Here is a 26957-nt window from a genome sequence, read left to right on the forward strand (position 1 = left end):
CCTCTTGCAGTCTGGCTTTAACGGCATGATGTAACCCCGAGGTTCTGCCCCACCCGGATGCTTAGTGAATCCCTTGACTTTGATGAGCCCAGGCCCGCCCCCCGGCTTCTCCTGTCGTCTCCTTCTCCCTGATTAAGTGACTTCTGCAGCCGCCTGTTGCTCAGGCTCAAAACTTGGAGCCTCTCTAGACCCTGTTCTTAACTCTCACTCCCTGGACACTGCTGGCCAGTCCTGTTGACTCCTTCTGCTGGGTATTTCCAGATCCGAGCCTTACTCACCAGCTATACTGCCACCCAGTTCAAGCCAATTACTAACAGCCTCCTAACAGGTCTCTGCTCCCCTCATCTGTTCTCCAACAGCAGTCGGAGAGACCCTTTAACCACGAAGCCAGAGCACATCACTATGGGAGTGGGTCTCATCTCACGTGGAGTAAAAGCCTAAATCCACACTAGTCCTGCCCCTACCTTGCCCACCCGTGTCCGTCTCCAGCTCTCGGTCCTTCTCTCTTCCTCCTCAGCACTGTCTTGGGCCACATTAGCTCTCCTGCCCCAGGGCCTTTGCACTGGCTCTTCCCTCTGCCTGGGCCGCTCTTCCCAGATACCTGCACGGCTCCCCCTCATTTCCTCCAGTCTCTGTGATTGCCGGAAGCATGTGTCTGGAATAGGCACCCTATAGAGAGCTTCTGTTTAATGTGCTTTCAATGTGATATCAACCATGCTGAGTGCGTTTCCACTTAGGGAAGTGAGATGGCTTTCCAAAGGTCACTGCATCCTCTTAAGCTGGCATCAGCCAAGGGTGGCCTGGGTGGTGTGGGGCCCGTGCACCCAAAGAAGAGTAGTAATAAGAGCTGTTTCTGGACCCATTAGTTCACTCACCTAATCTTCACTCCTCTCCACGCTTGAATCCTGGCAGCAGCCATTGTTACCATTTATGTCTGTATTTTACAAAGAGCGCAGTGCCTGACTATGTAAATACTGCAAACGAAGGAGCCCTTTGGAGCCATAAAAGGCTCAGGTCCATCCCAGGCTCAGATATGCAGAGGAGAGACAAGCTGTTTCCGTTAAAAATATTAATGTACACATATATGGTATCTGTGTGTGGGCATGTCCATACCATGATTTAACACTCCAATAAAGACACCAGGTTTAGTTCCATTTTGGTCCTACCAGCGGTGCTTGGATAATCCCCAGAAGCTGCCCAGAGGCTGGTCTCATTCCTGCCCCGCTCACTGAGCTGCCTTTCCAGCTTTCTGCCAGTGGGTGGTGCTGTAGCCACGTACATTTACTTAAAGGTGAAGCTTGGTATTCCCCGTGTTGTTTTAGCCTCAGTAGGTGACTTGTGTATGTATTGGGGGAGGGGGACAAGCCCATAGGAGCGCGAATGCACAGCTTGGCCCCAGAACCTTTCCCAGTCACCCTAATCACCTGCCTCGCTGAGACCTGACGGTGGGACATTTTTAGGAACAGAAACTATCACAGAGCCCCCGACCCTGTGTGCCTGAGAGTCACCTGGGAGGGGGAAAGGTGGAAGTCCTCTGATGTTCCTCACAGAGGCAGGTTCTGTGGGCTTGGCCAGGGAATTGGTATGTTTGCCAGGTACCAGGTGCAGGTGGGAGAGCTGTGCATTGGTGCCATGGGGGCAGCAGGTGGCGGATGGCAGGGCTCGAACTGACAGTTGCTGACAAGCCTGATATCTCCAACCCCTGCGGAAGGGGTGCTGTGAGGAGGATTAACTGGGAAAGCGAACACCCAGGCTGTCAGTGGGCCTGACAGGCTCAGCTGAGAGCCCTGTCTCCTGCTCCCCACACCCTGCCCGGTCCAGGGAGCACCTCAGACCCCTGAAGTCCAACATCCTGAAAAAGACAGTTGCTTTCGGGCAGAAAGTCATCAAAGGGCTAAGTGCTCCGTTTGGCAATGAGGATCCACAGTCTCGGCTCTAACACAAGGTGTCCTTGGTGTCATTTGGTTGGCAGATGAAAAATGAGGCTGGTGCCAGGAAGCACCAAGGTCACGTCAAGCACTTACTGTCCCGCTGAGAAGTACCCTGGGAACATACGTCAAAGTGTTTGTCTTTTCCACCCAGGACACAATCCCCGGTACTGAAGACAGTCTTAGTAGGATGCCTGTCACAGAACTGTTTGCAGTGAGAACACCCCATTCTGTTTGGCCACTGAAGTGGTTTTGCGATGGAGTATTGGGAAAGGCAGTCATAAAAAATGTCACGAAAGGAGCGAGGAAGTCGCTCACACTCCGACAGATGAGCTCCCGGGTGGGCTGTGGAGGCCCTGCAGCTGGAAACCCCAGTGACGTGCTCCCTGGCTGTGCCCATCGGTTGCCCAGGGCGCCCTGTGACCAGGACAAGTGCCGAGATGCAGACCTGGGGCCCTTTTGTTTCCCTTGAATTTGGAGTCATGAGGATAGGTTGCCTGGTTGAAGGATAAATAACATTTAAATAAAAGAACCGTGATTGCTAAGAGCTTGTCATAACGCGGCAGGTTATTTTCCTCCTGTTGAGTGAAAAAAAAGCAGGTTGTGAAAGTGTCAATTTAGCTTTTGCACAACTATATAAGACTAAGCTGCGAAAAAGGGATCCAGGCAAAGGAACAAATGAACCAGTAGAACCCCTATTCTTGGAGAAAAAAGCCCAGAAAGGAAGATCCCAAAATAGAAACGGTGGTTATCTTTGGATGGGAGGAGTGATTTTCTCTGCTCTGTCTACTTCAGTGTGTTTCTTATTTTCCGTAATGAGTATGTGTGTCTCTTTTCACTTTTCATTATGCAAGTAATGCTCGCCTTTTGTAGAAAAATTAGATAAAAGGAAAAGCCGCCAGTAATCCCACCCCTCAGAATCACGTAAGCGACAGCTTGGGGGCGTGGTTCCCGTGGGGCATTTCTACATTTCCTGAGGTTTTGCATTTAGGACTGTGTGGTGTCAATAAATTATGTTACTTTCACAGTGGAGAAACCTGGAGGCAGTTTTGGGGGTGCATGTCGAGGGTGGAGGCTCGCGGGGCCGGGCTGACCCGTGTCTGGTCTTTGCAGGAGCGCTGCGTGGCTGCCCTGGCCCGGGTGGAGCGCACCGACTTCCTGTCACCCATGTGCATTGGCGAGGTGGCCCATGTCAGCGCAGAGATCACCTACACCTCCAAGCACTCCGTCGAAGTCCAGGTCCACGTGATGTCTGAAAACATCCTCACAGGTAACGGGCGCATGCTCCCGCGCCAGCTCGGTGGGAACAGTGGTGACAACAATGACAGGGCAGGAGCCGTCTCATGTGCACTGAGGGCTGACTCAGCTCGAGAGGCTGGTCCTAACGCTCGCCACAAATGACCTCCCTGTACTCCTGTCCTCCTCGTTCTGCAGACGGAAACGGAGCACAGACTGGTTAAGCGGTGAGCCCGAGACCATGCCCCAGAGCAGGATTCAGGCACTGGCCTTCTGGCCCTGAGCGTACAACCACTGCCTCATCCTGCCTTCCCTCCAGCTTGTCCCGGGCAGAGGGGTGGGAGTGATTGGGAAGGCACAGCGCCCGGCCCCTCTGCTGCCTCTCCCTGCCCTCCTTGCACAGCCCTGCAGGGTGGAGCTGCCCTGCCCCCCAGGAGGCCTGCCCCAGCCCCTGCCCACAAACCAGGCTTCGGTGGAAGCTCAGTGGGGGAACCTTTGACTCCAGTTTGATCCAAATATTCTCTTCCTTGGCGTGGTAACCATGGAAACCCCTTTTCATCCTCCCACTGGGCTCTGCAGGGGAGTGTGGCTCCGGTTCCCACTGGCACTGGCTGCTTTTTATAACCGGCTGCTGCCTAGGAAGGCAGGCCCCTTCGTCCCTATGCTGCCCACCTTTCTGTCGCAGGCCACCCAGCCTGTGCACGGGAGAGTCCACACTGGTTCTGGAGGAAGGCGCTGATGGGTCTGTACCCTCCTCCCGACACCCCTCTTCAGCTGTGGCTGACATAGAGTGCTATGCTCAGTGCTCTGTAGGGGGCTCCAGGCTTCTCCCCCAGGGGCTAGGAGCACAGTTACTCATCCAGAGCTTTCTGGTGATCTCAGCAGGTGCGGCTACAGCACAGTGAACAGTTCAGCTGAGCAAGGGCCTGGGTGGGGGGTAGCAGTTAGCGTGCCCGTACGGTGTGTCTGGTCTGAGCCCTGCACGCAGTGGGCAACTCTGCCATCAGATGTGGGGCTCAGGCTGTGGCACAGACACGCATGCCTGGGCATTGTTGCCGCACCTCGACCTTGGGGTCCCTGTTGTCCTCCCCGGCATCCACGGTTTGCCCACCCCTAGCTGGCCCAGCCCTCCTCCCCTGTGCTGTGCTGGGTCTGAGCTTCCCCTCCTGACAGAAGAGGAAGGTGGCTGTGTTCCCTGTCTCTCTAGATGGTTACGCTCACTTATCGATAGCAGTTTCAGCAGCGTTGTTTCGTCATCGTGGTTTTCCAGTGTCAGGGAGTCAGTGACAATGGGGATGGGGCCAGCGTTCCAGGTTCCCAGCATCGAGGCCCCCTTTCCAGCACGTGAGAAGCCAAAGCCCGAGAGGAAGCCCCATAAACAGAGTGGGGGTGGGGAGGAGAGGCGAGGAGCCAGGAAGGCCTTCCTTGGCGCTTCCGGTCACCTCCCTGCTTCGGTCCTGAGTCCCTGTCAGGCCCCAGGGAAATGGGGGAAGGAGCATGCACCTCCCTCCACCCTCGGTGGAGGGCGCGGGGTTGGGGGCAGATTGGGACATGCCTGCCTGTTGGAGGAGGGGCGGGCAGCCCTGGGGGCCAGTCTGAACCTTACCTCCAGGGAACGTGCAGGTCTGCTGGTGGGGTGCAGCTGGGAGCTGCCTCTGAGGAGAATACCTGACAGGCGGGCGTAGTGAGAGAGGCCCCCTACTGACCACCCGGGCTCTGCATTGCCTCCCACCCTGCTCTGTCGAGGGTGCACCTGCATCTTCAGGTTGGGGCATCTGGGGTGTGCAGTGCACCTCACTGGGTCCCTCTGCGGGATCCCGTTGTCTCCAAGCTCGGTGCCCACGTCACCTCCTCAGACATGCGCCAGGCATTTCTCCACAGCTGCATGATGGCGACACCCGGGGTCCTGGCTCGACCCCAGCATGGTGGTTTTCAAGGGGACGCTTTTGGTGGTCACCATAGGGATAGTGCTACTGGCCTGCAGTGAGCAGAGGCCAGGAGTGCTACTCCTCACATTAGTGCCCAGGACGCCCCACTACGAGCAGTGGTCTGGCCCAGGGGTCCATAGTGCCGAGGCTGAGAAACCCCACGCTGGGGCATGTACTTCTGAGGGAAACGATCAAATCTTCCTCTTCCTGGCAGCTTGGCTCATAACACGGAGAACCAAGAGTTGATGAGTGAACGAAGGGATGAATGGAGGAATGGGAGGTTCTCAGGAAGGTTTGGGTTTCTACACGGAGGATGATGGGAAGCTGACAGAGGGTGTTGTCAAGAATGACACGCTGATTTTGTAAAGGGTCCGACCCGCTGCTGGTAGGAGTGGACAGAGGCAGGAGGCTCTTGCCCAGAGTCCATGCTGGCGCAAGGGCGGAGAGGGTGACACCACAGCCGTGGGCCCCGGCCTGCCGGTGTGGATGTTGTCCATCTCTCCTGAGCGTCCCCGGCCACCACGGCTCTCGGCCTTGCTCCTTCCCTGTAGATGGGTGCACAGAACCAGAAACTGCCCCGCAAAGCGGAGAAGCGGCCGTGAGGCGCACTGCTGCAGGTGACCACCCTTGGGACAGTGGAGTAGGCACTGTTATCCTATTGTGCCGATGAGAAAATGTGCTCGGACAAGCCAAGGGCAGGCTGGCACTGCTCAGCGTTTTGAGATGGGGCCAGACCCCCCGGCTTCCCTCATGTCACAGATGTGGACAGTGAGCTTAGGGTCCCGAGGGCCGTGGCTTTTCTCCCCGACTGGGTCGTCTTGCCCCAGAACTCCTGCTGAAGGGCTTTTCTTTCTCTCATCTTTGCGTCTCCCTGGCTCATCAGGGCACCTGTGATCTCTCTGTCTTCGCATGTTTGGGTCAGTGTATGCTGGCTAGGGGCAGGGAGACTGAGGTCGGCGGGCAAACAGCCCGACAAGGCTGAGCCATGGAGCTGTTTGCGTGCCGTCTCTGTGTTTCTGAACCCCAGGAGGCAGGGGTCCCCCTTTCCGTGTGTCCCCTTCCATGGGGGTGTGTCCCCTGTCGGGAGACAGTTGAGTGAGCACACGCAGACAAACCAGCAGTCAAACCAGCAAACCTCTGTCTTCTGGATGGCTCATTCATCTCTGGAAACTGTCAAAATATTAAGCTATCTAGGACGTGATTGCTGCGAGTTGCTCCAGAAAATAGCAGGGAGCTCTTAAGATTTTAAAATAGATGTTTTTAATGCTGCAGTTGTCTTTTGATGGTTTTATTAAATGATGGAGAAAGCGCAATTAGTATGTTTTACCTCATTTGCTGCATGGCGTTCATTTAGGTCTGGAGGAGGGCCACTCGGGGTTTCCATGGAAACCAGCTTGTCAGGCTGGCTCTAGCTGAGTCAAACAGGAAATCTTTATTCCCAAAAGCAGGTTGTCAGATTCACTTTCAGTCAAAGTGCAGTGAAAATATTTTCCTGTATTTGCCTGTGGTTCCCAGGCGCGGAAGCCTGTTGTCTTGATGGTGCCATCTTTCTAATTGACCCCCCAGGACTTGGCTTGGCCTTTGGGGCTGTGTTTAGGGGAGGAAACTGAAGCACTGGGTTCACCTTGAGAAGGAACTGGTAGGAAGTGAGATATCCTGGAGGGGTTTGCTGGGCTTCTCCCCACCTCCCCCACTTCCTCTCTATCTCCCCATTTCACTGTGCCCCTCCACTTTGGGACTCTTCCATGTTGAAGAGGCAACTTTTTACAGGCATCCTTGCAGATACTTCCCTGAAATTACTGGGATCCCAGAGGCCTGGGTCTATACTCAGAATGGCACTGACTTGCTGTGTGAACCTGGGCAGACCCCTTGACCTCTCTGGGTTCCAGCTCCTCCTGTACAAATGAGCAGCGTGGACCAAGTGGTTTCTTTTGGCCCATGGTTCTTGGCTGGTGGAGCAGCCCCATTCTGTCCCAAGGCCGGGCTCAGTACCCCAAGGAAGATAGTGTCTTCTGTCATTCTGCCCAGAGTGGAATCACCAGCCCACAGCCTGTCTCTCGGCACTCCATCTGGAGGCTTCTAGGTTGGAACTTTGAGTAGGCCGGCAGCAAATCCAAACGTATGGTCTGGCGCCTTCCACAGTACAGGAGGGAGCGCTAAGGAAGTCCCCAGGGCCGCAGAAATGGGCCTTGACGGGCTGTGTGCAGAGCTGTGCTCCGGCCTGTGGCCTGGCCACCGCCCCTTCTCGGGTTGTGTGTGTGGTCTCTGCCCTCACGTCCCACTGAGCCTGACGTCCGTGAGTCATGGCCCTGTCAGGGAGCCGCTCTTCTCAGCAGCAACATTAGACAGGTGGGTGGATCCCTCAGTGTTGTGACCTCGAGTTTCTCAGCGAGGAGTTCTCCAAATCAGTGTCGGCTGGATCTGTTGGTAGAGACCTGAGCTCAGCGTGTCACGGCGCCAGCTTTGTTCCCCTCTTTGGGAGGTGGCTGAGCGAGGGGTTCACCCGAGGCCCATCTGCCTCTCCCCATTGCCCTTCTCTACCTGACAGCTCCTCAGAGGCTTCTACAGAAGGGTGTGTTAATGATCAGACTTCCCTTCTGTCAAAACACCTGCGAAGACGGGCATGCCTGGTGTGGGTGCCCCCAGGTGTGAGCCCTCTGTGTTAGAAAGTGCTACAAAGCCGATGGACCTGGGAGTCCGCAGGCTTAAACGGGATGGTCTGAAGTCCTCACAGCAGCCTCTGGACAGGGGAAGCACTTGGGGAGGAGGGTCCTCTTTCTGGGGGGCCCACACTTGCACCTCAGGGCCAAAGAAGGCCTTGGGTATCAGGAGTCGCAGGTCGTAGCGGTTCAGCCCACCTGCCCGATTCCTGGCGCACCCTTTCCCCGCCCTCTCTCCCTAGAACATCACTCATGTGGTTTTCTTCTCTGAAGGTACCAAAAAGCTGACCAACAAGGCCACCCTGTGGTACGTGCCCCTGTCGCTGAAGGACGTGGGCAAGGTCCTGGAGGTGCCTCCAGTTGTGGTAAGGAGGCCCCTTCCGTGTCTCACTGGGGGCACATGGCAGAGGCTGGGCACGCTTGTGACGGTGGGCGTTGGTGGGCGTTCTTGTGATCGTTCTGCTAGGGAGGCGTCCCAGGAGACTAACAGCAGGGGCTGGGGTGGCGCGTCACTGTCTGGGGTCTCAATGCGGGTTTTTTGTTGTTGTTTTGCCCCTGCCCCCAGTTTTCAAGCCCTTGTTTCTTAGTCTAGTTATAGGACACAGCTCCCTGGCCCATGCTGGTATTATGAGCCTTGTGCTCCCCCGGCTGAGGCAGTCGGTCGTTGGTCTGCTGCTCACAGCAGCTCACGGCAGCTCTTGTTGGCTGCCAGCCGCTCACGATGGTTGCTGGCTACTCACGGTTGCCAGCCAGCCACTCACTGTAGCCCACAGCAGCTCAGCTGACCTCCGGCTGCTCACGGCAGCCCAGCTCCAGGGAGAGCCGCTGTTCACAGTCTTAGCTGTAGAGGGCGCAGCTCACTCGCCCATGTGGGAATCCAACCGGCGGCCTGAGGCGTTAGGAGCACCGCACTCCAACCACCTGAGCCACCGGGCCGGCCCTCAGTGTAGGTTTAATTCAAGCTGGGGGTGCGAGTATAGGTTGGCCCAGACCCCATGGGCACCCCTCCTGGAGGACCCTTTATCATATTCACGTACCAGAGGAAAGGCGGATGACGGGACCATGCTTAGTGAGGTCTGTTGACCTTAGACAGCCAGCCAACCAGATATTTTTCCAGCAACATGGTTATTCCGGAACAACAAAGAATTGCAATTTGGGTCTAATTGGTGAACAACCCACAAGTCTAAAGAACAAAGGAGATGACTGCTGTTTTATAGAGGAAAGGGGGAGTGCAGAGGGGATGTTGTAAACAAAGAGTCCATTGGGGGACACTGGGAATACGAAGTGTCGTGGCTTCTCATTGGTTGAGTGGTTGCCAGGCAAGGAGAACATCCTTCTTCCTGCTGGAGTAGTAAGAGTAGAAGACATCTTCCTGTTGGAGATGGAAAGTATTTCTCTTCTGGTTTGGGGTAATTGACAATGAGTGGTAGGTGTGAGAGCCTTCCCAACTCCAATTGAAATGAGGTTTCTGTTACTAATCTTTACATGCTGAGAGCCAGGATGCCAGGTCGCCTGGCCCAAGCCAGCCACTGCCCTTCTCAGCTTTTCTTGGCTCCTGAGGAAATGGACATCTCGGTTTCAGCCTTTTTCCTTTTAATCTCATTTTGGTTTTGCTGTGGACAGACGCATGTTTGCATGAAGAGATTTCCTTGTGTTCATTCCTGGGAGCTCCTGGGCTGGCAGGCTCTGCGAGGGTGAACGTTTGGCTGATGGAGGCGTTACTCCCTCACCTCCTTCTCCTGTAACTCCCAAGTCCCCAGATGTCCCCAGGACACATGTGAATGGCCCCTCTGTGGAGGCCCTCTGCTCTCTGCTCTCATGCCTGTGAGGAGAAAGTTCTTGGAGGGAAACAGATTGGGGCTCCAGCAGCATCTGCCCCTGTGAGGTGCATTTGTTTCTCTACCATGGAGATGTATAGTGAACACATTTTAGAAAAGAATAGAACTGGGAACCAGACAGTTAGGAACTGGTTCCTGCTCATTTTGCTTATAGAACTCACAGAGAAACTGGGGGCTTCTGGCACCGAAGGTCCCTGTCCTCCTCAGATCCTCCCCCTTCCCCGATCATGGGGTTCCCAGGTACAGGCCCTTCCCACCTGTGGGAGGCTTCTTTGCCTTCCACCTGTGGCCACCCAGGGCCATGGGGGACTCACTTCTGCACCACTGCAGATGGAAGCCTGTGGGGGGCACTCCCTGGGCCTGGCCCCCCAGAGGGCAGTCAGGGCCCGAGTGGGTGGCTAGCTGCCACGTAGTCCAGACTTAAAAAAGTCTTGGTGACAGGAGCCCGCTCCTTGTTGAACCGAAGGGCGCTTAGACCTTGGCCTGGGTCGGGCCGGTGGGTGCATCCTTGGGTACCATGAGAGCACCCAGTCAGCATCAGGGGAACCCACCACTCCACGTGAGGGCAGCGGGTGGGTGCTCAGGGCCAGGTGTGAGCTGGACGGTTCCTATACATCCCACCTGTGCATTTCCCCCGGGCTGCTCTGACAGAAGCCACCGGCTGGGGGCTCAAAACAACAGATGTTTATTGTCTCCCAGTCGAGGCCAGAAGTCCAAACTGAAGGTGTCGCTCCTCGGAAGCCTCTGGGCGTGGACCCTTCCTTACCGCTTCCATTGTGGTGTCTCCTGGTGATCCCAGGCATTCCTTGACTTGCGGTCACTTCAACCTCTACCTCCATTGTCACATGACCATTTCCGTGTGTGTGTGTGTGTGTGTGTGTGTCTGTGTGTCTGACTTTCCTTATATAGACAAAATCATTGGATTTAGGGTCCCAGAATGACATCAGCTAATCACAGATGCACAGACCCTAGTTCCAAATAAGGGCACTGCACAGGTTCCGGGTGGACAGGAGTGGTGACGGACACTCAAGTCGAGAACACGGCTTCAGTCCAGCCCCCCAACCCCCGCAACTCCCCCTGCCCCCACTCCCTCTGCCCCCCTCCCCCTTCTGCCTGGGCCTGCCCTCTTTCTCTGCTGCTCTACACATGGAAATGGCCTCGTTTTCAAGTAGCACTAACTGGGGGTTTTAAGACCCAAGAACCAGGAGTGACTGTGGCACAGTGACTGTTCTCTTTAGAAACTACCAGCGTACCTACCCTCACTTTCATCTTTGCTGTGAAGCCCTTGGTGTTAAATTAGCCACATGACACGTAAATGCTCAAACACAGTTTACTGATTGAATTTTCAGATGCTACAAACTTCAGAGATTTCTAGCGGGCCGTATGTCTGGCTTCAGTGCCTTTTGGTACATCTAAAGGGCATGACACTCAAGGACGATTCCTGGACAGAACATTAGCTTTTGCTTCCTTCTGGCTCCTGAGGGCCCATTGAGCTCTGTTGGGTTTTGGCCAGTGGAAGCGGGGGTGGTATCAGGCTCCACTAGTTCCCATCCCCTCTCCATAGGGACAGGGCAGTTCTCCCCACTGCCCCTCTCCACTGCTCTCCCTCCCACGTCCTGCAGGAGCCGCCAGTAGCTTTCCCACTTACTGCCTTTGTTCAGCAGGGCTTTATAAGACGTTAATGTCAACTTGGCCATTGGCCCCGCTCCATGGAGAGGAAGCAGAGAGCTCCAGATGGGAGAAGCCACACAGCTCCCAGCTGCAGCCATTGGTGATATTTATCTGAGCTTTCTCCTTCCCACACATGGTAGGCCCACGTAGAAGCCTTCAGTCGTTTTGATATATGGGCCTGTTTTCCTTGGCACGGCCCAGCTGGAGTCCCCGTGTGATCCTGGAAAGCTCAGCGTCTTTCTCCAGCTCAAAAGGGCGTTCACAGGCAGACCTTGGGGATACTGCGGGCTCTTTCCAGACCACTGCAATAGAGGGAGTTTGCTGGTGGAGGGTCTTGCCTTCAATGCATAAAAAAGGCGACATTTGTGAAGCGGTGAAACGAGGTGAGGTGTGCCTGTGCTGTCCTCTGCTGGGAGATGGACCACAAGGCCTCCTTGTGTCCTGCCATCCCTGTACAGAGAGCTGCCACTTATTTAAGAACACACACTTCTCTCTCTACGTGTGTGTATCTCACACTTACCTCACGTGTGTGTACGTTAAACACATGTAGATCACATGTCTCCCATATGCATATAGGTATGAACAGACACTTCTCTCATACGTGTAGCTATCACACATGTGTGTATAGATATCTCCCACACACCTCACACTCAGACATACCCCTCCCCCTTTCTCTCCTTTTTTCTCCTCCCTTCTCTCTCCCCCTTCTCCCTCCTCCTTTCTCTCTCAAACCCCCCCTCCTCTCTCCCTCTCTCTCAGATACACACACAGACACACGTGTGCACATGCATGGATTTACTGCTTGTGTGCCTCTCCCTGGGAGAAGCCCAGCTGCCCACCCTGTGCAGTGTCATTTTGCCACGTTGTTCCACCTTCTTGCCCAGGGAACAGGGATCTCAGTGGCCCTTGAGGCAAAAATGAGACCACTGCAGTGGCTGGAGGGGCAGCTGCAGCCTTGGAGAGGCTGGAGTGGCCATTGGAGAATGGATAGTTTGTTTTTTCCCATCATCTAAACGTGCTTGAGTTAAGAGGCTTGCACAGACTGTCGTCTTGGACGTTTGGGCTGAGCTGTCTTCTGCTTCAAATCAGTGAGGTTTGATGAACACTTGCGGTGAGAGTTGGGTGCCAGTCCATCACTAGAATGTTCTAGTGATTATGTCCCCAGATTTGAAGCCGGCAGGGAAGCATTCGTGAGGAGGCTGCATTTCTCTGTCCTTGTGGCTCGTGTCAGGACGGGGGGCCTCCATCAGCCAGTCCCTGTGAGACTGCAGGGCTCTGACAAGTGCGTGCACACACGAGGATTTATTAGACCAGGGAGTCAGCTCTTTTTAAAAAACTCTTTAAATGGCGTTTCTTGTGGACACTTAAGTTCAGCCATGAATTTTGCTAGACAGACACAGCACAAACTCTACTTTTACAGTCATTGCTTTGTGTGGTGGAACGTTAGGAAGCCGTGTATTTATGCAGGAAGAGGTTAACTTGTCTACTGCAGCTTCCTCTCCACGGTTTGTTTCTTTTGAACAAACCACTCAGCTCCTTTTGTAGCCTCCTTCCAAGACGGGCTCTGAAACCTGAGAGAATCATAATTAAACCATGGAAATTTGGAGCAGAGCCACGAGCAGGATAATCAAGACGTTTCAAAGTGTTTTTTGAAAGAAAATCTGAAATTGCTATCTGAAATAAATTTGCTTAAGTCAGAGAGCTTTCAGCGGGGAGCAAAGGGGAGCACGAGGGGCCCAGAGCTTGGTGGCTCTTCCACGGCAATGCTGGTTGAGTGAATGAAAGCGTGGAAGTCAAGTAGTCAAAAGGAGAGTGGCCAGGCAGTGGTCAGCAGGGAGGGTGAGGGCCCGTGGACCTGCCTGAGGCCTCTCTGAGGGGCTCCGGTGGGGGTTGGAGGGGGGTTCCCTACTGGGCTGGAAGACAGTGGGTGCGGGAGGGTCCAGCCTCCCCTTTTGTGCCCAAAGGACCCAGGAGCCTCAGTTTTTGTGCTAAGTTTTATATTCGTGTTTATTTTTAACTTCCTGGGTCAAAACCCCTGTGATCCATTAGGAGAGCTTCAGAGGGACTCTCATAGCTTTGGCTGCACGTTCCCTGCAAACGTGTAACCTATTCAACTGGCCTGGGGGGCAGCAGAGCAAGGCTGCAGGTGTTGGGGGGGGGCACTCCAGGAACCTGTTCTCTCGGGACACGAATCCTAGGAGGGAATGGGGCAGTTGTGAAATGATTGAGCGGCTGAGATACTGTTTTCATAGTTGAAAACTGGGAGCAAGCTAAAGGCCTGTTTATAATGGATCCATCACATAAATTATGTTGATACAGCGAGAGGAGGAAATACTCTTACTTTCAAACTTCATAAACAGCACGGTAGAACTTTTTATATACACACGGGTATGAAAATAATTTCAGGAAGGATATAAATGAAACATTTGACCTAGGTTATCTCAGGTGGGGGTGGGGCGATTACCTGAGATTTTCACCTGTGTTTTTATTATGCATAATAAATATATATTATCAGAAAAAGGATCATTCCCATTATACAAAGGAGAGCCGTGAGCCTGGGGGTTGGGCTGCTCGCCAGGGAGGGGAGAGAAGGGGTGGCGATGGAGCCCAGTGCCGAGGGCTGAGCCCTGTCTGCTCCCCACAGTACTCCCGACAGGAGCAGGAGGAGGAGGGCCGCAAGCGCTACGAGGCCCAGAAGCTGGAGCGCATGGAGACCAAGTGGAGGAACGGGGACATTGTCCAGCCCGTCCTAAACCCAGGTAAGAGCCGGGCTGGGGTGCGGGCTACGGGGATGGCGGGCCGGTGACTGACATCCAACAGCAGATGACAAAGGTGGTCCATCCATGAACGCCCCGCCTCTTGGGGCCCGTGAGCCGGACAGGCCCCTAGGATGACAGGATTGCGCAAGTCCCTGGAGATCTCGGTACAGCCGGTGGGGAGGAGCACGCATCTGGCTGTGCGTTAAAGCGGCGTGTGTGGCGGGGCTGCACTGCCCAGGCAGAGACACACCTGCTCACGGAGACTTGGCTTTGGTTGTGTCTTTCCCCCAAGTTCACGCAGGAGCATGTTTGTGATGGGATTTCCATCTCATAAAAAACCCACCCAACGGCAGCAGCTTTCCCGAATATCCTTCACCGGCCTGCACACCCAGTCGTTGCCTTGGTAAATAGACCGACTTCGCTGACCGGCAAGAAAGCTCTGCCGGGCACACAGCCTTTTAGGGTGACATCCTTCCCGACCTTCATCATTTTGTCTTCAAGTCCAGGGTGGCCCGGCTTTAACAAAGTGTCTACCCAAAAGCCAAAAGGCCTTTTCTTCCCTGAGTCCTTACAGAGAGCTCCCTGGTGCAGACACATGTCAGGGCAGGGCTTCTGGGGGTGTCTGTTGCCGAGGGGACATGACGAGCCCTGGGGATGGTGGGTCTTCTGGTACCGTGTGTCACCCCTCCTCTGCGCACTGTCACCAAATTTCATCCGTGTGGAGAAGACTCCAGAACGTGCTCTGTGCCTCTGCCTCTGTGTGACAGCAGCCCCTGTGATGAGTGTCCCTGTTCCCTGCCCAGTTACACAGGGCGACTAGACTTGGGTGCTGTTTGGGGTCCTGATTTAGTCTTTGGCAGCTGTCGGAGTACCTGCCCGATTAATCCCTTCTCCTCTTGGGGTTGCTGCTCCTAAGTAGCCGCCCCTCCGGGCTCTGCGCCCTCCGGGCTCTGCCTGGTCCTGCTAATGCACCCCCCGCCCCCCGCCATACCTTCCTGGCTGTGGTCCACACTTGGCATGCGGAAAACGGGTGAATTCCCGGCAGGTGTGCAGGGGCTCTCTGGGGTCTGAGTTCCGCCGTCTGGCCGTGTGCACTTGACTTCTCAGGCAGGATCTCCGCAGTTTGCTCAGGAGGCTTCAGATCTGCATGTCCTCGTGCTCGGCTCTCCCTTATCCTTCCCAAGCCCCTACCTCAACGTGCCCGAAGCAAAGGCCAGTGGGGTGGATGGAGCTTGGTTTCTGTTCTATTTGCACATCTGCTTTTCAAAAACAAAAGAACAAGCAATTACCTGCCAGTATTAATAAGAATGTTGCTGCTTTGATGAAACCCCTGTGAAGTGGTATCTTTCAAACATAAATGTAAATAGACGATCAGGTTATAACAGTAAGCCACCAGACAGGACTGCCATCTCTTCTGATGAGTCATGCTTATCCAGGCCCTAAACCCCAAGCCCAGGTCCTGCTTTCGCGAGGGAAGGCAAGTAGGCAGGTCTGCCAGGGGCATGGAGGCCTGCAGAGTGACACAGGGACCGGAGTTATTTTAGGAAAGGTGCAGACTTGGTGCTGAGGTTGTTCCTGGGAGAGAGAAGCTGGAGTGGGCTGGTCCCCCAGAAGACACATCCCCGTCAAATCCCCGGACCCCGTGACTGACCTTATTTGCAGAAAGAGCCTTTGCAGATGAAATCAAATTAAGGATCTGGAGATGAGGTGCATTACCCAGGTGGGCCCCAAATCCATAAGAGACAGAGGGGCGAGACAATGTCAGCCCATCAGCAGCAGGGAAGGGGGAGCTGGGTGGCATGTAGGGCTGCTTGGACCCACCCACAATCGTTCTAATTTCGGGCAAGTGCTTGGGGCGGGGGCCGAGGCCAGGTCTCAGGCTTTGAAACCGTGAGGTGAGGTGCTGGTTTATTCCTTTAACCGACTGTCTAGGAAATTAAAATTACTCATGGTTTTCAATCAGTTTAAATTCCTTCACTCATAAGATTGTTTTCTGTCTGCCCTTCTCTGTTTGATTATAAATCTGATCCATAATGTTTTTCAGAATCTATATTCTCCAATGATGTTAATGAAAGGTGGCATTCTGAATTTTAAGATTTCTTGATAGATTTTTACAGGCTTTTATTTTTCGCTTTTCTGTGTGCCATGAAAAATGCATGTTTGTCAGATGGTTGGGTTAGGGCCTGGCTTATCAACACTTCTTCAGGAAGTCACTTCTCCATTCTTCCTTTACTGTTTTTAAACATCCTCTACATTTCCGGCTTCAGTTTCCTGGCAGAATCGGCATCACCCTGGCAAGGTGGGTGGGGCTGCTTCTCTCCAAGCAGTGATCAGACCAGGGATGGGCTCAGTTAGAACGAGCCACCATGTCCTGTGTGATGGCTTGGCAGGGGCTAGATTTGATGGGTGTGCTTGTATCAATGGGGACGGCAGCTCACAGTGAAGAGTTGAGTGTGTACTTGGCACTGGGGGTCTTCCTAACATTCCAGTCCCTTCCCATGGGAGCACCCCCTCCACAACCTGGTGTGGCCCCATCCCCTGACCCTTCTTCTCCCCCTCCACCCACAAGTTCCTCTGTATCTGCTGCTCTCCATTCGTTTTGAAATCAGAACCAGATTTCAGCCGTCTGTAGCTATTGCCTAGCAAACCCCATAAGGGAGCAACCTCATCCTTCAGGTGTCTTTTCAGAGTCTGGGAGTTCCTTAAAAACCAGCTTTTCTTATTGATTTCTGCACCTGACAAGAGAAAATACAACTACCTTGAACTCTTCGATTCACGGCCATCAGTTACCCAGCTTCAATAGTGTAGAGATTATTTGGCCATAACTGACTGTCCGCTTTGTTGGGTTTGTGACAAAATCAGCCCCGGCCCTTGGGTTTAAAACTGTTCACTCTGAAGTCTGGTCCCCCTGCCAGTGCAGCTGGGGTCTTGGCACGTCTGCCCAGCCTGGTTCCTGAGCAGCCGGGCCTGGGCCCCGCCTCCCTGGGGTCAGCCAGTGCTGGACACCCACAGGCTGATCAGCCCCGAGCCGCCAGCAGAGTGCCCAGTGCCCCTCATGGACGGTCTGCAGGCCCCATCATCCTGCGCCCATCAACGTTCATTGTAGGCAGCGGGTGATGGGCAAGGAAAATAGGCTCTGAAGTCAGGTGGCCGGGTCTGAATCCCAGCTCTGCGTCTGGGGATGGGGACTTAACCTCTCTGTGCCTCAGTTTCCTTAGCTGAAAACAGAAAAGGGGAGTTTTTGTGTTTGTTTATGGCCCTGCTGAACCTTGCTCGTTGCTGCCCTGAGGACCTAACTCAGGTTCTCCACTCAGGTCATTTTGAAGTTGCGGGTTCAAAGGTTATGTACTGTGCTTGTCAAGGTCATGGTAGCAGCTAAACCCTAAAACCCTAGCGTGTCACTCAGTAGAGGTGTATTTCTTATAAAGTCCGAATCAGGACCTCTTCTCCAGTGGTGGGATTCAGGCCCTTTTGGTCTTGTAGCTCCCCATCTATAACAGGTAGCTTTCGGGGTGACTTCGAAAGGGGAAAGAGTAGGAAGGCTCACACATCTGGGTCTCAATAGACAGTCCCGACCCAAGTGAGTTATGGTTCATGACCAACAGGGAGGTTGTGGTTCATGGCTGTAGTTTTTCCCCATCAGAATTTTGGTGCTTCCACTTAGTAAAAGCTCATCAGTGCAAATTCTAGGGACATTAAATTATTAGACATGGCTTAATTGATATTTTTAAACATTGCTACAGAACAGTGGGTGCGTTGCTTTGACTAGGTTGTTATTTCAAATTGCTTGTCATTTGAATAAGTAGATATTTGACATGACCAAGATTTTTATATGTAACGTTCCATTATGTGAAATTTAAAAAATTTGTCCTTGTCCACATGCAAATCTCTTAACTGGGCAAAGCAGTTCCTGAGATTGGGCCAAATCTGAGGCGTGTAGATTCCATGCTTACTATGAAATAGTTGCTTCCCTGTCTTTTACGAGGGGGACACAAAGCCAATGAAAGCAGCGTGGGGGACCCTTGGTCCTCCGGGCCTTGTGGCTCTCGGCCCCCATGCTTTGCAGTAGGATAGGCCCCAGGGAGACAGTCTTTGAAGTTGGGGGTGCTGTGGGCTGGCAGTGCTGGCGGGGGGTTCTCTGATGGTTGGGGCATCTTTCGTGGCTCCTTGGGCTGCCCCCCTCAACCCGATCTCAGCAGGCAGGGTCTGGGTGCCTGAGGCCACTGTAGGCGTGGCCCTGGGTGTGCCCTGATCAGCTGGGACAGTCACCGCCTCTCCCACAGCACAAGGATCTCAGGTGTGTCTTGTCCACTCTGAGTGACAGTGGGAACTGGAGAGGGTGGAGTCCTGGACATCTCCCAGGCCTTTCTTCTCATTCCAGGCAGCGTGTCGGGCTCGTCATGTTACCCTGAGGCCCAGTAGGTCTCAGGTCGTCTGCTGTTCTGCACACCCCCCTCCCCCGCATCCTGGGAGACCTGCGCTGAGTGGCAGCTGGCAGCAGGATCACCCCCTCCCTTGGGTAAAGCCTGCAGGTCATCTGTACTGACTGCAGTCCTAGGGGACACCTCGAGAGCCTTTCCCAGAAGCCTTTTGTGCGGCCCTCGTCCCTTTGCACAGAGTTGTCCCTGTGCCAGGACCACTTGGCCACATGCAGACGGGTAGGCTGGATGGGAAGTCGCTAGAATGGGGCCTCTCGAGTGGGAATTCTCCACTCTGCCCACCAGCTGCTGACTCGATGACAGGCTGCTGCTTCCCGCGCCTGCACAAGGGTCCTCCCGGCAGAGCCCGGGACAGACCCGAGGGACCTCTTGGCAGGGAGCCTGCCTCCAACAGTCACACACAGTGGGTCAGTGAGGGAAGCAGAGAGCAGGCCGGCGGCCAGAATCCCCGGAGATGCAACTGACCACAGATACAAATGAGACCCCTCTCCAGAGCTGGACCCACCCTGTGGCTTCCGATGCTGCCTACGGCCCTTCCGGCCGGGAGCTCTTCAGGGTCCTGGAGCAGTGGTTCTGGCTCCCTGTGCTGTCTACAGAGCCTCAGAGCAGGTGGCACTTCAGGCGTGAGCTGGGAGGCTGGAAAGCAAGCAGAAGGTGTCTGAGTTTGGAAGTAAATACTTAGTGGCCTCTGCTCACCTGAGCTCCAGCGCTCCTGTTTCATGACCTTCGGGCAGCCACTCAGTTTGAAATCCCAGTGGGGGAGCTTCCGACAAAGTCTCTGAGGGGACTGTGGGTGCCTAGGGGATCCAGTTACCACCCTCTGGATCGGGACCACCCTCGTGGCACCATCCCCGGGCTGTTAGGCAACATCACTTCTTGCTCTGATTAGTCTCTGGCCAAATACAGAAAGGACCTTTCCCCATCTGTGGTGTGTCCCGGTGGGCCAGCCTACTGAGCAGCTGGGTGTTGCTGGGACGGGCATGGGCCCCCTTGTCCGGGCAGGAAACAGATGAGCTGAACGCCACCCTGCCCAGAGGCGTTGGGAAGACGGGCGTGCGCAGCATGTGGTTCGCTCAGAAGATCCTAGATCAGTGTTGCCACGTCTGTTCGAAGAGTCAGGGTCCAGGTATAACACCCGCCTCCTGGAGGCGGGGCTTAGGTTCATCTTTTTATTTGAAGTGCAGCCTCTTACAGACATTTCAGCAACAGCACTGAGTGAGGGATTCACTGTCCTGAAGGTGAATGGGGGACGGGAGGGCTGGCTGGTGGCAGGGAAAAGCCGCACACCTTTGGGGGCTGTCTCCCTGGGCTCGTCAGGGACTGAGGGCTGGCAGGGGTCCCAGAGTGGGGTCCAGGGAGGCTGAATCTGTGGCGTCTTATCCGGTTCTGAGTCTCCAGTACCATTGTGTTTAATGAAACATAAGTTGAAACTTTCGGTAGGTTGTATAACAAATTGCTGGAATAATGTTGGTGCCTGTTTATAAAATCAGGAATGAAAGTCCGGTAGAAGACTATACCCTAACGGAGGGCCTCTCAAAGCCTGGGACCTTATCGCCACGAGGTGTTTAGTGGCTGCCCGTGGGTTGGGGCAGGGCCTTGCTGGCGACACTGGTGTTTCCAGGGAGTAATGTCATGACCCACTGACAAAGCGGCTGATAATCCTCAAAAGCCTTCCCCTTCACCGGCTGGAGCCTGTTTTGAGACCATGGTTTTCCTTAGAGAAACAGATTTAAGCTGATGGTCTGCCTTCGGTGACCATGCGAACGTCGGGGTCTGAGTATGGTCAGAGCGTTCAGCTGTGGAATTGGTGTGTCCCATGGCCTCATGTCTCCCCTTTGCCGTTCCAGAGCCCAACACAGTCGGCTACAGCCAGTCCAGCCTGATTCACCTGGTGGGGCCTTCGGACTGTACACTGCATGGCTTTGTGCACGGAGGTAAGGATAAGTGACGGTCGCTGTTCCCTTCCCTTGCACTGGGTCCTTGTCAATGCCCTGGGAAGTCATGCTGCTCTCCGACCCACTTTAGGCTCTTGTGTTCAATGAAGCACAAATTTAAACTTTCAAGAGGTTGCATAATAAATTACGGGAACATTGTTGGCTCCTCAAAATTACAATGAAAGTCAGATGGAAGACTATCCTAATACAGTGTCCCTTACAGCCAGGGAATTTACAGCCACGAGGTGTTTAGTGGCTGCCTGTGGGCCGGGCCTGTTGGGGGATGCTGACATCCCCAGGGAGTAATGTCATGACCCACTAACAGAGTGGCTAATTGTATAAACTTTTTGCTGCTGATGTTTGCATTTGTTTTTTCCTTTGGTCAGATGCTAGCTCAAACAACACAGGCTCTTACTTAGCTCAGGAAAAACAATTGGAACACAAGAGGGCTTGGCTCCAGATTCATGGAGGGACACTTTTATTTTAATACTATGTAATTATTTTTTTGCGATTTAGGGAAAATTTAAGTAGTATCAAGCCCATAAATTAATGGATGTTATCTCATGAAATTAAAGTAAACTTTAAAAAACAAGTCAATTGAAAGAAAAATATAAGGGGAGAACGTTGTTAAGTGGTACAGATGGTCATTAAAGTCGTGACGGTGGTGTGCGGGTGCTGGCAGCTTGGGCTCTGCTGCTCTGGTTGTGCTGAGCTGTTCTTCATTCCCCAGGCATAACAGGCACTTGGACAATACCATTCACTTGCACTGTCATTTCCAATTGCCTGGAATGCCACGCTCTCCTTTTGCCTTCATTTAGAAAACTTCTATTCATCCCTCAAAACCCAGTTCAATGGTGCCACTCTATGCAGGGTTACATTGATGTTTCTACCAGGGAGTGCCTCAGGAGCAGGGCTCGATCGTACTCATTGCATTGGCTCCAGGGCCTCACACAGCGTCAGAGAGGCATTTTGCAGAAGTTTGTTCCAGGAGTGAGTGGCACAGATCACATTCGGGTTGAGAAGCTTGGGATAATGGGCTCTGGGCCTGTCACAATAAGAGAGTGCACCCTGATTTGAGATACATTTTTAAAGTTTGTTTCTTTTTTTAAACTAATCCTCTTTTGTGTATTTTCTTCTTTCAATTTCATGGGTGTTTTCTTCTTTCAACTGAATGCTAGTTATAATGCTCTTGGATCTGATTACCTTGGGTCCTACCCAAGGAAAGCTCTGCGTGATAACACACAGTACCTTTCAGGCCCGTGAATGTTGTGACAGGGTATCTCTCTGCCCTGAGAATAGCCGTGGCCTCGTGCACCTGTGGTCTCATCAGCTTTCTTGTTCCTCTTCACCAGCCCTTGTCTCCCTCCTGGAAGTGGGGACAGCCTGCTCTTCTGAGCCTAACAATCAGAAGCGCAGGCTGCTGTAACTGCTAAGATTGTCTTTGAGCCTCCTAGAGCTCCGTTCTACCTGCAGTTTGTGAAACTCCATGCTAGAATTTCTGCTTGTTTCGTTCAAACGGTGGAAGTTTGCCGAGATGTAGCATTTCCATCCTGGCTGTCTCCTTGCTGGGAAGTCCACGTTTTTGCAGTCTCTGTCTTCACCGGCTGAGGCGGCAGTGAGATGCAAGGAGTGAGAGACGTGTTCGAATGTCCTAGAAATCGCCAGTGTGTCATGTTCATTTACAGAACCTACACTGCTTCATTTGACTCAGGCACATTTTTTAATGTGCGCACAATGGCCTTACAATATTAATGCCTATTTTGATAGGGGTTTTGTGTCTCCACTGGGGGTGGGGGAAGCCTGGTACCAAACCTCCTCATGTCTTACAGTGCTTGGTAAGTAAGCAGGCGCGAATGAACGAAGTGAGGACCCAGTGCTGAAACAGGACGGGTTTCCTGTGTCCCGCAGCGGGCATACTGTTGGCAGGAGTGGCAGCAACAGTCATTTGATGGAAAGTCTTCCCTAAACTGTAGTTTAGTGGATGCCAGTCACAGAAGACAGTGAGCCAAGGTGCATGCTAATTGGGCTTTTATTCAGTAATTCTGTACTGTGTGTGTGTCTGGAAAACTGCCCCCGTGCCCTGTTTTCTGTGATTTCCTGAGAGCTTCTTCACTCCAATTACTTCCCTCTGGGACTCTCCCTGCCCAGCCCTCTGTCGGCTGTTTCCAGCTGAGCTTCCCAGCCTGAGAGGGACAGTCCCTGCTCGTGGCCAGCCAGCCAGTATGAGGAAACACGCTCCCCAAGTCCGGATGGCTGTGGCCAGGTCTTGGGAAAGGGAGGCTTCCTGGGTGTTAGTTAGCTCAGGGCCCGCTCAGGGCAGACCCCAGGCATCTCCAAAGGGAGTTCCTCCCTTCTGAACTTTGCGCAGCCTTGCGTTTTCTTTGGCAGTTTATTTTTTATTTTTAAATTCTTTTAAAGCAAAGCATTCTGTGGCAGTGGTCCAGATGGCTTTTGACAAAACAGCTACCCCTTGTCCTGCCTCCGCTCTGGCCATTTTACTTCTGATACACGACGCAATGCTCCAAAACGTCTCTTAGGTGGTAAATTTCAGGCTTATCCTTGGCAAGTACCACTCAGTGCTCAGGTGGGTAGAGTACTACGATTAAGTCACTTGTGTGGTTTTGCTGCGACAGTCGTTCATTATCGCCTCATTTCCCACTCTCCTGAACACCAGCTAAGTCTCCCCGGCCCTCCAGCAGCTGTATAACATGCTTCTCAGTCCAGTTTTGCCTGCCGGGTGATTGTCGGTGCCAGCATTTCCCTGCAGAGTCCTGCTCTGCCCCCCTCCAGTTGCACTGCTCACTCCCGTGCCTGCACTCAGCCACTCTCCTGGGACCTCTTTGCTGAGTTTGGCAGAACACGTCCTCCAGTGGCTCCCTACAAGAGGCAGGAAATGTATTAACCAGGATAAAGGCTCAGCTGCTGTGATGAGGGCCCCAGTCAGCAGTGGCTTCGAGAAGGAAGACAAATATGATGTCCTAGGCGACGATGGACTTGTCAGAGGTCCAGGGCTGATGTGGCAGCTCCCTGGTGTTGGGGACCCAGGCTCCCTCTGCCCTGTCTGCCGTCCCTGGGGGCTGCCCTGTGTGTAGTGCACAGTGACACGTCACTGTGTCAGGGTTCCAGCCCGAAAGGCAGTGGAGGGCACCCCAGCAAACCACAGCCACACTGTGCTCTCCTCTCGTTGGCCCAGCAAAGCCACGTGGCCACATGTGCTGGGGGGAGGGGTGTCTAGCTAGGCAGATGTGTCTGTTAAATCCTGGGGTTATTGTAGAAGAAAGGGAGAGCTAATGGGGGGAAGTTCTCCGGCATGGACGCAAGGTGGTTTTTCTGAACCAGCATGTGGGAAACGGTTCCTGGCTGGGAATGGCACTCTCCCCCAAGACACGCATTACTGCGTCACCCTCCAGTTTCTGGAGTTTTTGTTCACAAGTCTGGGGACTGTGGGTTCTCCCCTCCACCTGACACACCTCTGCCTACCCCTCTAACCTGAGCTTCACTAACCCTGGCCTCTAGCTCTGGGCCCATCTTGATCTTCCAGCTGACTTTTCATTCCTTTACCTGCTTTTCTGAATTACAGGTTGTTTGGTTTGCAGTTTCTGGGTGGTTCTTGCTTGTAATATATCTGCCCCACTTCTCCCACTGTCGTGTTTCTGCTTCATGCTGAGGTTCACTCGCCACTGCTCTTAATTGCTGGGCCCCACCCCCACTGTTTCTGAGGACCCCAGTGTTCATGGGTCTGGGAGGGGCCCGAGAACCTGCATTTCTACCAAGCGCCCAGGTGGTGCTGATGCTACTGGTCTGGGGCCCACACTTGGAGAACCACTGCCCTCGAGAAGAGTCCCTTTTGCTGTGTTTCCAGCCTGGCTTCCGCAGCTCTAGGCTGCCCCTTCCGGGTGGTTTGATGCAGCAGGTCTGGGCTGGGCCTGGAGACCTGTTGCTAATGATGAGGGCCCTGGTGGTTCTGATGGTCCAGGGCCCTCAGAAACTCCCATAGAGTGTGCTTTTGTCTCCACAAGTCCAGCAGCCAAGTCCTCACACCCCATTCCCTCAACCTCTTGAGAGCATTTTACATCATTGGCCCTGCCACCTCTGGAGTCCTCCCTGCGTGTCCTGCCCCCACCCTCTCTGAAACCACGATCCTCCCACACTGTGGTGGCATCAGAGTGGCCGCGTGAGACTCAGGTGCTGCGCTCGGGCCTCTGTGTGCTGGCGTGCCCCTCACCCCACTGTGGGTGAGCATGTCTCCATTTTTCCTCTCGCCTGCCCCTGAGGGTGGTTCCCCCAGGGGCTGTCTTGGGCCTTCTCCTCCCTCGCTCCATATTTTCACACACACACCCCTCCTCACCCAGCCCCGTGGCCTCTGTGACCTCCGCCATGGACACTGACATGTTAATATCCCGCTCAGGCGTCTTCCCAAGCTTGGGCGGCAGTGGGCATCTTCAATGGGACGGTGGCCTGTGGACCTAGTATTTCTCTCGATTTTCCTGAGTGTTGACCAGCTGTCGTTTTGGAAAATAAGTCGCCAGGATGAGTTGTTTTCTGTCCTGCGCTGTCGCGAGCCTACAGATAAGTTCATCAATTAGGTAGGACCCCCCCAGCCCTCAGCGTCTGGGAGGTTCTAGGGGGGTGCCGGCTGTGCCGGGATGGTCTTGCTGACCCCCAGGGCTGCCAGCTCAGTGGTTCACTTGCGTTGGGAAAGAAAGTGGGTTAGTAAGAGTTAGGTCCCTAGGTCTCCACTTTCACATGTGTCCAGGCAGACACGGCCCCCAGGGGCACCAGCTGGACGCCAGTCTTCTCTGCCTGGACAGAGAGGTCTCCCCGGCCCCACCTTTGCTCCTGCGTCTGCACTCCCCCTTCTGCTCAGCACCTTGGACAGCTGTCTGCCCACTGCTTTTCCTGTCCCTGCCATCTCTGGAACCTGCTGCAAATGCTTCCAGGGTCGCCTCTGACCTGCTGTGGCTGAGACTGGGCATGGGCCCTGCTCTCAGCCTCCTTCCTAGGCCCGGGGACCCTCCCTCCTGGCTCTAAGGAAAGCATCTGGCGCCTGACGCCCCGTCCTTGCACACACTCGCGGCTTTGTAACTCCTCGGGTTTCCCTCTGCCCTAGGCCAATAGCTCATGTGTGTATAGCTCCAGCCGCCTTGTTGCGACCTCCCCTGGCATTGCTGACGGGCCTCTCCTATTTGTCAGACACGAGCTCTGCAGCTCCCCCGAGCACGTTCCTTCCAGTGTTCCCCCTCCGTGGTTCATGCTCCCGGATGCATGGAGCACACTTTTGCCTGCAGGCTTTGTATCTGCTGTTCCCTCTTCCCGGGCTGCCGTTCCTTCAACCTGGGTTGCAGTCCCCTAGACACGTGCACAGCTGCCTCTTCAGGTGTCTGGTGCCTCTGGGTAAAGTCGCCCCCCCAAACCCCGACCCTGCTTACCTGCATTCCGAAGCACTTCCCACTCGTGGACGGATATTGCTCCTGTTGGCTCGCCACTCCCACCAGAATGGAGGCTCACAGAGTGGGGACTTTGGTCTGTTTTATTCACTGCTGCAGCCCCAGCACTGAGAACAGGGCCTGGCCCAGAGTGGACATGCAGCGTGCTGGATGAATGAGCTGGAAGGAGTGGAGACAGTCCCTGTGTGAGAAGGACCACAGAAGCGCCACATGGCGTGACGGTGGGCTAGCCACCACCCAGAGGAGCGTGCGAGAACGTGTTGTGTGCCTCATGCAGGGAACACGGGATGTGATGGTGGCTCCCTCCCTCAGTGACACTTACCGAGGACGTCACAGAGCACAACACAGACACTGCCCCACCGGAGACGTCAGGAGACAGACCTCTCACAGCAAATCTCCACACAAATGTCCAGCAGCCAAGGGGATACACGTGGCTGCCCAGGGGTCCCAAAGGGGCCTGCACAGCTTAGCCAGGACCTGAAGGAGGGGCCAGAAGGAAGAAATGGCAAGCCCCTGGGGGGAAGGCGGCAGGTGGCACAGAGAGCTGCAGAGAGCAGCCTGGTGGCCCAAGCAGAGGACATCTGGGGGCGAGGGGTAGAATGAGTCTCCCTGCCCAGATGCTTGTTTTCGTGGGGTGGTTGTGAAAAAGCAGTATTTTGCACCTGTAGGAGGACTTGATTGCACTGAAACATACGGAATGAGGCACAGATGCTCCTTTCCAGCTTCGTGGCCTCATTGAACGGAACTCCCACGGTGTGGCAGGCTGTGGCATGCCCTTGGTCGGGGAGAAAGAAGAAAGAGACAAGTAAGGCACGTCTCCTACGTGTGAGGAACTTCTGGCCTTGTGGGGTCACGAGGTGAGCAAGCAGATGCTGGTTTGAAGCTGAGTGGCAGTTTGTGACAGCCACAGGCCTTCCAGTTCTCACCTTCTAAGAATCTGCAAAAACGTCATTCTCGGCAGCTGACAGCCCTAAGAGCATCGTGTCCATCCCCACGGCTCCAGGGGTCCAGTTAGAATCCTGAAACCCCGGCCCCTCCCGCCCCTCCCTGGCCGGTGTTTGATCCATGCTTCCCGGTGAGAGGACCCCACTGACACCCATCCGAGAAGCTGGTATCC

The 26957-nt window shown here is 54.2% G+C and overlaps 1 protein-coding gene across 1 annotated transcript in view; it reads left to right on the forward strand.

Annotated features, from left to right (window-relative positions):
- Window positions 1-26957, forward strand: part of ACOT7 (acyl-CoA thioesterase 7) — a 91804-nt gene that overhangs the window by 31691 nt on the left and 33156 nt on the right. Inside the window, exons 3-6 of the mRNA XM_081057353.1 lie at window positions 3042-3198; window positions 8026-8117; window positions 13906-14020; window positions 20307-20393. Of these exons, the coding sequence (XP_080913479.1) occupies window positions 3042-3198; window positions 8026-8117; window positions 13906-14020; window positions 20307-20393 (451 nt within the window). The remainder of the gene's footprint in view (window positions 1-3041; window positions 3199-8025; window positions 8118-13905; window positions 14021-20306; window positions 20394-26957) is intronic.

The sequence above is a fragment of the Rhinolophus hipposideros genome (assembly GCF_964194185.1).
Source record: "Rhinolophus hipposideros genome assembly, chromosome: 8".
Classification (NCBI taxonomy): Eukaryota; Metazoa; Chordata; class Mammalia; order Chiroptera; family Rhinolophidae; genus Rhinolophus; species Rhinolophus hipposideros.